The sequence below is a fragment of the Pogona vitticeps genome, chromosome 2 (genome assembly GCF_051106095.1).
Source record: "Pogona vitticeps strain Pit_001003342236 chromosome 2, PviZW2.1, whole genome shotgun sequence".
In the NCBI taxonomy this organism is placed as follows: Eukaryota; Metazoa; Chordata; class Lepidosauria; order Squamata; family Agamidae; genus Pogona; species Pogona vitticeps.
This window is the reverse complement of record NC_135784.1, coordinates 4,819,581-4,831,953: the sequence shown is the minus strand read 5'-3', so window position 1 is coordinate 4,831,953 and position 12,373 is coordinate 4,819,581. Positions and strand designations below refer to the sequence as shown.

General features: G+C 52.2%; 1 protein-coding gene across 4 annotated transcripts in view; it reads left to right on the top strand.

Moving 5' to 3' along the window:
• Positions 1–12,373, top strand: part of COL11A2 (collagen type XI alpha 2 chain) — an 86,659-nt gene that overhangs the window by 44,614 nt on the left and 29,672 nt on the right. For all 4 annotated transcript variants that reach the window (XM_072987129.2, XM_072987127.2, XM_072987130.2 and 1 more), the window contains 14 exons: positions 2,205–2,258; positions 2,995–3,048; positions 3,280–3,333; positions 4,096–4,149; positions 4,889–4,942; positions 5,290–5,334; positions 5,892–5,945; positions 6,067–6,111; positions 7,070–7,123; positions 7,697–7,741; positions 8,375–8,428; positions 10,446–10,490; positions 11,039–11,092; positions 11,922–11,966. In XM_072987129.2, coding sequence (XP_072843230.2) covers positions 2,205–2,258; positions 2,995–3,048; positions 3,280–3,333; positions 4,096–4,149; positions 4,889–4,942; positions 5,290–5,334; positions 5,892–5,945; positions 6,067–6,111; positions 7,070–7,123; positions 7,697–7,741; positions 8,375–8,428; positions 10,446–10,490; positions 11,039–11,092; positions 11,922–11,966 — 711 coding nt within the window. The remainder of the gene's footprint in view (positions 1–2,204; positions 2,259–2,994; positions 3,049–3,279; positions 3,334–4,095; positions 4,150–4,888; positions 4,943–5,289; positions 5,335–5,891; positions 5,946–6,066; positions 6,112–7,069; positions 7,124–7,696; positions 7,742–8,374; positions 8,429–10,445; positions 10,491–11,038; positions 11,093–11,921; positions 11,967–12,373) is intronic.

The window sequence follows — 12,373 nt, the reverse complement described above, 5'->3', positions numbered from 1 at the left end:
AACAGATTTAAGGAACTAGATTTGGTGGACAGAGTGCCTGAAGAACTTTGGATAGAGGCTCGTAACATCGTCCAGGAGGCAGCAACGAAAACCATCCCAAAGAAAAGGAAATGCAAGAAAGCAAAGTGGCTGTCCAACGAAGCCTTAGAAATAGCAGAGAGGAGAAGGGAAGCAAAATGCAAGGGAGATAGGGAAAGTTACAGAAACTTGAATTCAGACTTCCAAAGAATAGCAAGGAGAGACAAGAGGGCCTTCTTAAATGAACAATGCAAAGAAATAGAGGAAGATAACAGAAAAGGAAAGACCAGAGATCTGTTCAGGAAAATTGGACATATTAGAGGAACATTTTGCGCAAAGATGAACATGATAAAAGACAAAAATGGGAGGGACCTAACAGAAGCAGAAGACGTCAAGAAGAGGTGGCAAGAATACACAGAGGAATTATATCAGAAAGATTTGGATATCCCGGACAACCCAGACAATGTAGTTGCTGACCTTGAGCCAGACATCCTGGAGAGCGAAGTCAAGTGGGCCTTAGAAAGCCTGGCTAACAACAAGGCCAGTGGAGGTGATGGCATCCCAGTTGAACTATTTAAAATCTTGAAAGATGATGCTGTTAAGGTGCTACATTCAATATGCCAGCAAGTTTGGAAAACTCAACAGTGGCCAGAGGATTGGAAAAGATCAGTCTACATCCCAATCCCAAAGAAAGGCAGTGCCAAAGAATGCTCCAACTACCGTACAATTTTACTCATTTCGCACGCTAGCAAGGTTATGCTCAAAATCCTACAAGGTAGGCTTCAGCAGTATGTGGACCGAGAACTCCCAGAAGTACAAGCTGGATTCCGAAGAGGCAGAGGAACTCGAGACCAAATTGCTAACTTGCGCTGGATTATGGAGAAAGCCAGAGAGTTCCAGAAAAATATCTACTTCTGCTTCATTGACTATGCGAAAGCCTTTGACTGTGTGGACCACAGCAAACTATGGCAAGTTCTTAAAGAAATGGGAGTGCCTGACCACTTTATCTGTCTCCTGAGAAACCTATATGTGGGACAGGAAGCAACAGTTAGAACTGGTCATGGAACAACTGAGTGGTTCAAAATTGGGAAAGGAGTACGGCAAGGCTGTATATTGTCCCCCAGCTTATTTAACTTATATGCAGAATACATCATGCGGAAGGCTGGACTGGAAGAAACCCAAGCCGGAATTAAGATTGCCGGAAGAAATATCAACAACCTCCGATATGCAGATGATACCACTCTGATGGCAGAAAGTGAGGAGGAATTAAAGAACCTTGTAATGAGAGTGAAAGAGGAGAGTGCAAAAAACGGTCTGAAACTCAACATCAAAAAAACTAAGATCATGGCCACTGGTCCCATCACCTCCTGGGAAATAGAAGGGGAAGATATGGAGGCAGTGTCAAATTTTATCTTCCTGGGCTCCATGATCACTGCAGATGGAGACAGCAGCCCTGAAATTAAAAGGCGCCTTCTTCTTGGGAGGAAAGCGATGACAAATCTGGACAGCATCTTGAAAAGCAGAGACATCACCTTGCCAACAAAAGTCCGAATAGTCAAAGCTATGGTTTTTCCTGTAGTGATGTATGGAAGTGAGAGCTGGACCATAAAGAAAGCAGACCGCCGAAGAATTGATGCCTTTGAATTGTGGTGCTGGAGGAGGCTCTTGAGAATCCCCTGGACTGCAAGGAGAACAAACCTATCAGTTCTAAAGGAAATCAACCCTGAGTGCTCACTGGAAGGACAGATCCTGAAGCTGAGGCTCCAGTACTTTGGCCATCTAATGAGAAGAAAAGACTGCCTGGAAAAGACCCTGATGTTGGGAAAGTGTGATGGCAAGAGGAGAAGGGGACGACCGAGGATGAGATGGCTGGACAGTGTCTGCGAAGCAACCAACATGAACCTGACACAACTCCGGGAGGCAGTAGAAGACAGGAGGGCCTGGCGTGCTCTGGTCCATGGGGTCACGAAGAGTCGGACACGACTAAACGACTAAACACACACACAGATTGACAGCCCCCGCCCAGGAACCTCCCTCCCAGCCAAACAAACAAACTACAGGCAGCATGTGAGGTTGTAAAACTCCAGCCATCGTGTGCCCTGTGGTCGTGCCCACCCTGCCCAAAATGAAAAAAGTGTCACCTTCAAAGTCCCTTAACCAACCACCACCATCTGTTTCTCTTTCAGGGGGAACCCGGCAGTTCTGGGATGAAGGGAGAGCAAGGAGACTTTGGTCCGCAGGTGAGGTGACCTTTGACCTTGGGCGAGAGGGGCCCATGACCCCCCCCCCAAAGGCCCCGTCTTCTCCTTCCACGCATCTGACCCTCTCGTGCTTCTCAGATTGTGAATTTAGACCCTTTAGTTCCAACTCGGGGGAATCACTGCCCTTAGAGGGGTTGGTGGGGGGGGGGCACAGCTCCAGCTCTCCCCCCTCCCATTCCTGTGGATCCTTCTGACGTCCTCTGCTGTGGATCACAACGCCATCAGCAGGAGAGACCACCTTCCATGGATCCCCAGGAGGTTGTCCTGAGACTTGAACCCCTCTCTTTTGGCAGACGGGGGAAATCTCTTATCTCTCGCCAGCAGATGATCGGAGCTAAGAGATTTCCCTCTGGTGCCAATGGAAGCTTAACTATCATCGTGGGGTGAGTGGGTGGGCGGGAAGTTGCTGTCGAAGGGCTAATTCTCTTCCTTTCGAACATTACAACCCCGTGTAAACATTTGAAAGAGGGGGAATTAGCCTTCCCCATGAGAACACCCCCCCTCCCGCACCGCTGGCTGTTTTAAGTTTCATTTCATCAAACGAAATGAAACAAAACAATGTTCAGTGTGTTTTATGTGAGTGTGCTAAAGTTTGCCTATCTTGTGTGTATATACACAAGAAAAGAGTGTGCCACGGGTGCGAGTGAGCACCAGTGGTGGGTCCTTCCTCCCCAATCTGGCTCCTGATTGAGGCTCTTTTTCTCTCTCCTTCCAGGGACCTCGTGGGCCACCAGGGCTGACCGGGCCCCCCGGGAAGCCTGGACGCAGAGTAAGTGGTCTTTCTTGAGCTTGTAGGGCAATGGCTCCAACGGGGTGGGGTGGGGGTGGTGGAGGGGGAAGAGAGATCCAGACAGCAAAACAATAAGATCTTTAAAAGCTTGTGTTACGTCGGTCAAAACAGTAAGAACTCGTCTAGATATGGGAAAGATAACGAACGGGCTAGCGGCAAGGATGACGAGCTTCACCTCTCTCTCCCCCCCCCCCTTTCTGTGCCCCACAGGGTCGTGCGGGAGCTGATGGGGCCCGAGGTATGCCAGGGGAATCTGGCTCCAAGGTAAGATAGGACCTCTAAGCAGAAGGGGGTTTCATGAGGGCTAGCACCCCACATGATCACCGTGGGGTTTGCTGTCCTGAATATACTGAGGGTGGGGGGGGGGAGGATTAATTGCCCGTCCTCAAACGTCTGCAGTGTCCGGTTGTGAGGCTTTTGGTTATAATTCTTGCACTGAGTTTTCTACACCATTTTATGTGCATCTTTCATAACCCGGGTGTTCGTGTCCGGCTTTTGCTTTCCTGCCTTCTCTCTGTTCTGTAAACAAGGCATTACAAATATTTGAACATACTGTAATTAAATCCGCTCTCATACTGAAACAAACAAACAAACAAAAAACCCAGACGAGGCTCATTGTAGAATAAACCTCCTTGCAGTGAACGGTGGAAAGATCCCTTTAAAGGGAGTCAGGCATTAGCTGAAGGTCTGTCCCTTGAAGAATTGTGTCCCCCCCGCCCCGTTGGTGGCCTTTAAGGTCTTGGCCTTTCTAAAAGGTGTTCATTGTTCGGGGGGGGGGCACTTTGTTCCTCCAGAAGGGCAGCCCAACCTCGCAAGCATGCTGGTGTGTGGAAAGAGGGCGAGTTTCGTCTCTCGCAGACTCCTGGAATTGGTGCAAAAATGACCACTTTTTATTAAAATCAAGCCCACACAGAGCCCCATGGAATGATTTTCAGTTGTGCGTCACAGTTCCGGCACCCTCGTCAAGCGCTCCCCCAAGATTTTTCTATCGTTTTCTTCCCTCTTGCTTTCTTGTTTCCCCCACAGGGTGAACGTGGGTTTGACGGACTCCCTGGCCTTCCCGGAGAGAAAGGACACCGGGTGAGTGATTGTGTGTGTGTGTATGTGTGTGTGTTTGTGTGTGTGTGTGTGAAAGCCTAGGGGTCACAGCAGGAAGGCAGAGCGTAAGACCTCAGCCGTCTCGTGGAGCAAATTGTGTTGTACTCTTTGCCCGAATAATATTGAGGAGAGGAGCTGGTTGCAAAATCCTTCCTCCATGTCTCTTGGCCCTTGTGTTAGCTACGCGACAGGCAGAAGTTCAACAGAGGGAGCATTTCCGTCTTCCGGAGTGCACCTGCTGAACATCCACATCTCCAGAATCCAAAATCCTATCACAATGTCAAGAAAAACTTCTTAAAAGTTCAAGCGGTATAACGACGGAACCCATTGGCCTCGGGTCATGGTGGTGAGGGCGGCAAGGTTGGAGGCCTTCAAGAGAAAAACAGACAGCTGTCTCTCCGATCTGCTTTGATGGGGATTCCTGCCTTCAGCGGGGGCGGGGGGCCGGGGGAGCGGGTTGGACCTGAGTCGATGATTCTGTGATTTAGTGACAGACTTTGCTTCCTCAGCCCTTCGGAAGAATGACAGTTCCTGGGTTTCTCTGAAGGAAAGATGGAGGGGTGGGTGGGCTTTGAAAAGTGCACCAGGCTTGCAGGGTAGACCTAGCCACCTATCCCCTCTGTGTGTGTGTGTGTGTGTGTGTGTGTGTGTGTGTGTGTGTTTCACATCCCAGGTTTGACCAAACAGCCTTAATATCTCTCTGCTCCTTCCCACCATCCAGGGTGACTCCGGCTCTCAAGGCCTGGCAGGTCCTCCCGGGGAAGACGGTGAGAGGGTAAGTGCCAGTTGATGGCAAAGAGGTTAGGATGAGGGGCCAGGGCGGGCCTTATCCCTGCTCCGCAGCTTTTGGGACACCGGTGGGGCGCGCAACAAGTCACCGCAACTCAACTTCCTGTTTCCTAAGTCCAGGCGACTCTGAAAACGCTCTTCCTTCCCCTGCTTCTCCTCCGAGGAGGTCCCTTCCGACAAGAGGTGTCCAACTTCCTTTCTTTTTTTTACCTTACTCGTAAGCCTTCAGAGTAGGTGTCACTGTTCGCTTGTTAGAAGGTCAGCGCAAAAACTCGGCGACCGAGAGAGCCCCCCCCCCCACTGTGATGACGCTTCTCTTTTCTCCACCTGCAGGGAGATGATGGCGAAGTGGGTCAACGTGGACTTCCTGGAGAACCAGTACGTAGCAGCCACACACACACACCCCGCTTGCCTGCAGGGAAACAGAGAGACCCTTGGCAGTGGGGCAGAGCCCAGGATGCTGTGCATCCCCCCCCCGCATGCCCCACTGGTTTCTGAGCTTTCCAAAAGCTCCCAGCCCTGTTCTCCCCACCCCATAAATTAAGGAAACCAGCAGGATGTGCCCCTTCCAGGTGGGAGCATCCTGGATGCTGAAGTGGTACAGTCCTGCTGTATTTGTGGGGGGGGACACACACACAAACACATGATTTCTCTTCTTTCATAGTGATTTGGTTCCTGCTGCTCTGGGTGCTTTGTGAGGGTGGCATACGGGGGTGGGAGCGATCCTGCTTGCCTCCGGGTGCTCCCACCTGTCCATCTGTCTGTCCATCATCACTCCGGGGCTTTGTGGCAGCACCTTGTGCGCCCCCCACAACTATTTGGGTCCAGAAAGACAGATTTGCTCTCTGGCCAAGCCTTAAAAGCCGTGTGTGTGTGTGTGTGTGTGTGTGTGTGTGTGTTGACTTGCCTCTGCTTCTCTCTCCTCCTCCTTCCAGGGACCGAGAGGTTTGCTCGGCCCTAAAGGCCCTCCAGGGATCCCAGGCCCGCCGGTAAGTGCTGAGGAGGGGTGTCCCCCTGTAACACAGAGTGACCATTCACCCCATACACCCCAACCCACAGAGCTGTGCCGCTAATTCCCCCCCCCCGTTTGTCTGTCTGTCCTCTCGGCAGGGAGTGCGTGGCATGGACGGGCCGCATGGGCCAAAGGGGAACCTGGTGAGTAGCCACTTGGGGGGGAGGGAGACTCTCCTTGGAGCGTGGGGGGGACCTCCCCTCCCCTCCCCCCTAGAGGTGCAGGGACCTCTCTATTGTGTTAGATATGGAGGCAAACGCCGGCTTTTCACAGCATTGCATGTACATCAGGGGGTCATTTATTTAAAACCTCCCACAGAAAAGGCTGGAAAAAAAAATCTTGAACCCGAGTCTCCCTTCCTTTCCGGTTTCGTCTGAGCGAGGGGGGCACCTGTGAGGTCAGTTCAGGGCCCATTTAATCTGGGCTCAGGCTTGGTTTTTGAAGGATTCCCCCAGAACCGCAGAATGGTAGAGCGGAGAGGGAACCCCTGAGGTCATCCATCTGACCCCATCCCCCTGCAGGAAAGTCGTGGCTAAAGCATCCCCAGCGGTGCTTGTGGTCCAGCCTCTGTTGAACCGCCGCCCTTCCCAAACGCCACTCTGGTCGGAGGCCTTTGAATCCCCCCTCCCCACTTTTCTCAGAATCACAATCTGTGTGATGCCCCCCCAACCAATTCTCCCCCCCCCCACACACACACAAAGGACATACGTGTCCCCAATGGGGACATACGTGTCTTGTCTCTCCTCTCGCGGCCCCGACTAAATTCACCCAGGGATGTTGCTGGAAGGCAGGGGTCAGCTGTAGGGAGGTCTCATGGGGAGACAGACACAGAGTGGTAGAACAAAAGGCCTCTGCCTGAAGGTGCACAGTCTCCCCCCCCATGCTGCGGGCCCCGAGTTCAGATCCCTGGCTGTGAACTGGGCTCACCCCATGGAAAGGCAGGCCAAGCCTTTCAGAGCCCCAGTGGCCAAAGGGTGGGGTGGGGGGCAGAGGGCAGGGGTCTTGCTGCTGTTCTGCAAACCCCCCCCCCACTCCAGGGCTTTGGAGGCACTCCGCTTCTGAGCAGAGCCGCCTCACCGCTCCTGTTTTGCTTCCCACCAGGGTCCGCAAGGGGAGCCCGGACCCCCTGGCCAGCAGGGAACGCCAGGAACTCAGGTAGGTGGAAAGAGAAGCAGAGAAGCAGGGCGGCGGCAGCTGCAGGTTGGGCCAGGAAGGGTCTTTTCATGAGCCCCCCCCACCCAACCCACCTTGCAGTGGCCACACAAGTGCTTCTGGAAAGGCTGCCCCCCCAAAAAAAGGGGAAGGGGGGCAGCCTCTCCCTTCCCATGCAGCTGCGTCTTGTGATTTAGCAGGCAGACTGCTCCTGGACAGAGAGGCTCTCTACCCCCACTGCCAGGCAGACCACTACAAACCCACACAAATTCTTAGCTGCCTCCCCCCACTCGCAACCTGATCTGAGCAGGCAACGGCGGTCGCTCCTGGCAGGCGAGCGGTGACCCTGGGGGAGGGCGAGGGGGGTGTTGCTGTGCCGCTAAGCATCTCCAGGTCTGGGCAAAGAAACGGGCGGAGGCTAGAGGTACTCCCAAATATTGGAAATAGGGGTGCGTTTGTCATGTCCATGCAACAAAAGGGTCTAAAAGTTCATTGATGAGATGTCTGCCCAGGACAGGTTCGTTTCCGTCTTCCCCTGGTGGTTATTGTGTTGTTATTTTTCCCCCCAAAAAACAGGGGCTGCCTGGACCTCAAGGAGCCATGGGCCCTCCTGGCGAAAGGGTGAGTGGTTGGCTGATCTCGTCTTGCGGCCCCCTCATGGGGTCCCAAGCGGCTTGAATCCCAAACCTGCTTTGACGTTTTTTTATATTACAGTGGTGCCTCGCTAGACAGTTACCCCGCATGACAGTTTTTTCGCTAGACATCGACTTTTTGCGATTGCTATAGCGTGAGTGATTCCTGTGGGGGAATTTCACTGGACAATGTTTGGTCCCTGCTTTGCAAACCGATTTTCACTAGACAACGATTTTGACAGCTCCCTCTGTGCTCGCAAAACAGGTGTTTCCAGGACCTAAGCTTCGCAAGACAGCGATTTAAACAGCGGATCGGCGGTTCGCAAAGCGGCTTTCCTATGGCCGATCTTCGCTAGACAACGACGATTCTTCCCCATTGGAACGCATTAAACAGGTTTCAATGCATTCCAATGGGGAAATGCTTTTCGCTAGACAATGATTTCGCTAAACAGCGATTTCAGTGGAACGGATTATCATCGTCTAGTGAGGCACCACTGTATATGATCCTTATTCCTTTGGTGTAAACCGCCCAGAGTAGCGTCCACCATTAATTGGGTGGTATACAAGTTTATGAAACCAACCAACCAACCCACCTACCCCCCTCTCTTTTCTGTTCTCCTAGGGTCCTCGAGGGAAACCTGGACTTCCAGGGATGCCTGGCTCTGACGGACCCCCGGTGAGTACTGAGCCCTCTGTCTCCCCCACCCCCAGGACTTCCCTGGATCAATTCCCCAGGGTTGCCTGAAAGGGTAATTTTGAGCCAGACTCAGTGGGAAGTAACTGGCAGCCATTTCCTTGGCTTTTCCTGGAGAGCCACCTCCAGGTCTTCTTTCCTGTCCCATGGACTGCCTTCCCCGGCTGGCATTCCCAGTTCAAGAGGAAGGGAAGCCACGTCCATCCGTAAGCGCCACCACCGGCCCCACGACGTGATTCTCCTCCCTCTGCCCTCTCTTGCCAGGAAGCCACTCGTGAATCCACATAAGTGCCCGGTTGATAAAATGGCACTGAATGAACGGGCCGCTGTTAGATTTCCTGTATCTGCTGCGCAACGCCCTGGAATATTTTCTCTTTCGAAGCAGCCATACGCTAAGGGGGGGGGGGAGGAACAAGTCCTGTCATAATTACCTGGCCTTATTCGATCTTCAGAGGCTAGAATCATAGAATAATCGAGTCCACAAGGCAGGAATCCAGATAAACCCAGATGTGCCAAGTGGTTTTCTAAATTTTTTTTCTTGAATGCCTCCGGCGTTGAAGCAGACACCCCACCTTCCTGAAGTCATGGATTCCACCGCTGTACTGCTCTAACAGTTAGAAAGTTTTTCCTGATGTTCCGCCTAAATCTGGCTTCCTATAACTTGAGTCCATGATTACGTGTCCTGCATGCTAGGATGGATTGTGAACAGACCCTTCCCCACCTCTGTGTAACAACTTTTCAGATGTTTAAAGAGCGGTATCCTCTCTCCCAAGGCTCAGCAGGCCCAGTTCTTTCAGCCTTTCCTCCTCATAGGGCTTGGCTTCCAGCCCCCTGATCATCCTCCCGGTCGCCCTCCTCTGAACTTGTTCCAATTTATTAGCCTCCTTCTCGAAATGCAGTGTCCAGAACTGGACACAGTAAACAAGATGAAGCTTAAACAGCGTTGAATGGAAGGGGAACTAGCCCCTCGTGGGATTTGAAGACTATACTTCTGTTAATGCAGCCTAAAAATCACCATTTTCCTTTTACCTAATTACCTGTGTTAGTAATTGTGTGTTAGTTATTGATTGACACGGGGACTCAGTGTTTTGGGCATCATCCTGATTGGCTGCTTTAAACAGGTGGTGGGCTTCTTTCGTGATCTAGCTGGCGGCCATATACGTCGGTCACATATTTGGTCACCCTGTGAAACAGGAAATGAGGACATCTCAGATACCTGGGCTTCATATTATGGACTCAAGCATTTGTATTAAAGAGGAAGCACGTTGCTGTCCTATATTGGGTCACCCTATTGAACAGAGCACAGCGGCTCCCAGGTCCCTGGTTAGACACGTTAAAGGGGACGAGAGATGCAGTCGTACACCAAACAACAACAACAACAACAGGAAGTGGGGTACAATCACATTATCCAGATACCTCTCTTCCACACTTACAGCATGCCCCAGCTGAGTTCAAGACTCCTTTTTTGGGTCATTATTACACCTGGTCCAGAACTTCTGGATCGCACCACGGTTTTTGGCGTCTGGCGGCAGAGCCAGAAGTTGGGAGTTCGATTCCCCCACCGGGCCACCTTGAGAGGGGGGCTGGACTGGATGATCTTAAGGGTCCCTTCCAGCTTGATGAGGATGGCTTTGTCTGCGTAACCTGTCCTCACACCTTCGGCGGAAGTTGCTTTCGGCCCACAGGGATCCAGGAGTATGAAAAAAAGAGAGGAGGCTGCTCCTCGTATGTAGACGTAACCCTGGGAAATGGAGCTGTTGTGGCCAATGGGACTCCCTGTGTGGGTCCCACAAGAGCGGGCCATTGGGTCTGAGGTTTGGGGCCTGAAATCTCAGGCAGTGCAGGTGCTACAGGTCTGGCGAACGCTCTCCACCCACCTTTTCTTCTGCTGAAATCTGGGATCCAGAAGCACCCCTGAACACTGAGATTTAAAAAGTCGGTGGAGTTAACCTGGCTTCCTTCTTTTCCCCCTTTTCTTTCCTGTCTTCCACTTTCTTAGGGCCACCCTGGCAAAGAGGGTCATCCTGGTACCAAAGGAAATCAGGTGAGTGGGACCCCTTTTTGGACTCCAATTTTTAAAAGGGGGAAGGAAGCTTAACCTTCAAGATCCACTGAAATCCAACCTCTATTTCACAGACAAGTTTCTTTTTTTCCCCAATTTCATCAGTACCGATCTGCGTGCTATACCGTTTCCAGCCACTTGGTGGCAGGAGAGAATAACACAGGACCAGACCTCTGCAACTCCCTCTTCTATCCATTAGGGGGCAGCACAGCAACGCATGAACCACAAACACAACAGGTGCACCCCCAAATGGCATAGATAGAAGAGTGGTGTGACAAAACTCTAGCATCAGACGCAAAACACACACATGCAATATTGTCCAGAGGAACTCCTTACGGATTGAATACATGTACCAGTTGAATTTCTGCCTGATAGGACCGAGAGTGATGCCAGGGAGCCAATAATGGAGTCTTCGGCCTTTCTCTTCCTTGTGTTTCTGAATTTATTTTCCTCTTTTGTGTGTGTGTGTGTGTGTGTGTGTGTGTGTGTGTATGTGTGTGTGTGTGTGTGTGTGTGTGTGTGTCTTCCAGGGTCCATCTGGCGTTCAAGGTCCAATTGGTTACCCAGGTCCTCGGGGTGCAAAGGTAAGGACCGAGCGGGCAGGCTGGCAGAGTTTGGCATGGCTGGGGGCCCCCCACAGCCTCTTCCTTCCTTCCTTCCTTGGTCTGTTTTTGCAGCAGCTTCTCGCTGAGACAAATTTTTTAAAAAGCCCCGGAAAATAGTCTAAAAGTGAGGTGGGTGTGTGGGTAAATATAGGAGGGAGACGGCAGGAGTTAGGGAAGTCTGGACTTCTGCCCGATACTTCTTTGTCTGCCCCTGAACACTTGTGGGTTTTTTTTTTTGGGGGGGGAAGCCTCTTTACTAGTTGAACTTCCACCCGTGGCACTCTGCCACAGTTTCAAAAGCATCGAAGGGCAGCCTGCTCTGTGTTATGTGCTGAGAGATGCCCACAGCACAGAATCCGTGGCACCCCTCGCGGGCTTATTTAGGACACGCTTGGCCAGAGGCGGGCTCTGTGGGCCATCCTGGTGCCAGGAGGGATGGGCGGTTTTCAGCAGGTGGCGTGTGTGGCCCAGACAGAACCGAGGTGTAGGGACACCCCTCCCCCCCCCCCCCGTTTCAAGGGAAAGGATATATTTCAGAAGCGGTTTTCCTGTTTCACAGCCCCCCTCCCCCACCATTGAATGTTTCCATGGCCAAGCCGGAATTCGAACTCAGGTCCTCGGAGTCCTCGACCGCCATTCTGTTCACTCCACTCTGCTGGGTGTCTCTGGGTGGTCTTAGAGGAAGCTTTTCCTGCTGGAGTGGGGACCCAGGGAATCAAGACCTCAACCATGCCCTTTTTTATTTTTCCTTCGGGGCAGGAAACATGACCCTTAATTTTCCCTCTTTTTTTTTGCTGTTACCCTTCAGGGAATGGACGGCATCCGGGGCTTGAAGGGCCACAAGGGAGAGAAGGTAAGCAAACCCGCCCCCCCCGGTCCGATCTCTGTCTTGCCCAAATGGGTTTCCTTTTTCCGATCTGGGGCCGGTCGGCCGGATGTTCCTGGCAGAGGAATCCTCCCCTCCCCCCCCATTTGCCGGACGGATTCTAAATCCAGAGGAACCAAAACGGTAGGATTTAAATGCCCATGAGAAGGAGGCTGTTACGCTCTACGTGTTTACATGAGAGTAAAGACTGCCCCAAATCCAATGGGAGCTGCTCCCAGGTTGACACAGAAGGACCGAGCTGCTCGTGGGGCTTCCCCGGACGCCGGGAAAAATCGTGAAGTCAGGGAGGGGAGGGCTCTGTGGCTGGATCAGATCAAACTGGGCCCCAGCCTGCAAGGAAAAGCAGGGAAAGTCCTGGGGGGGGCTCCCCATCT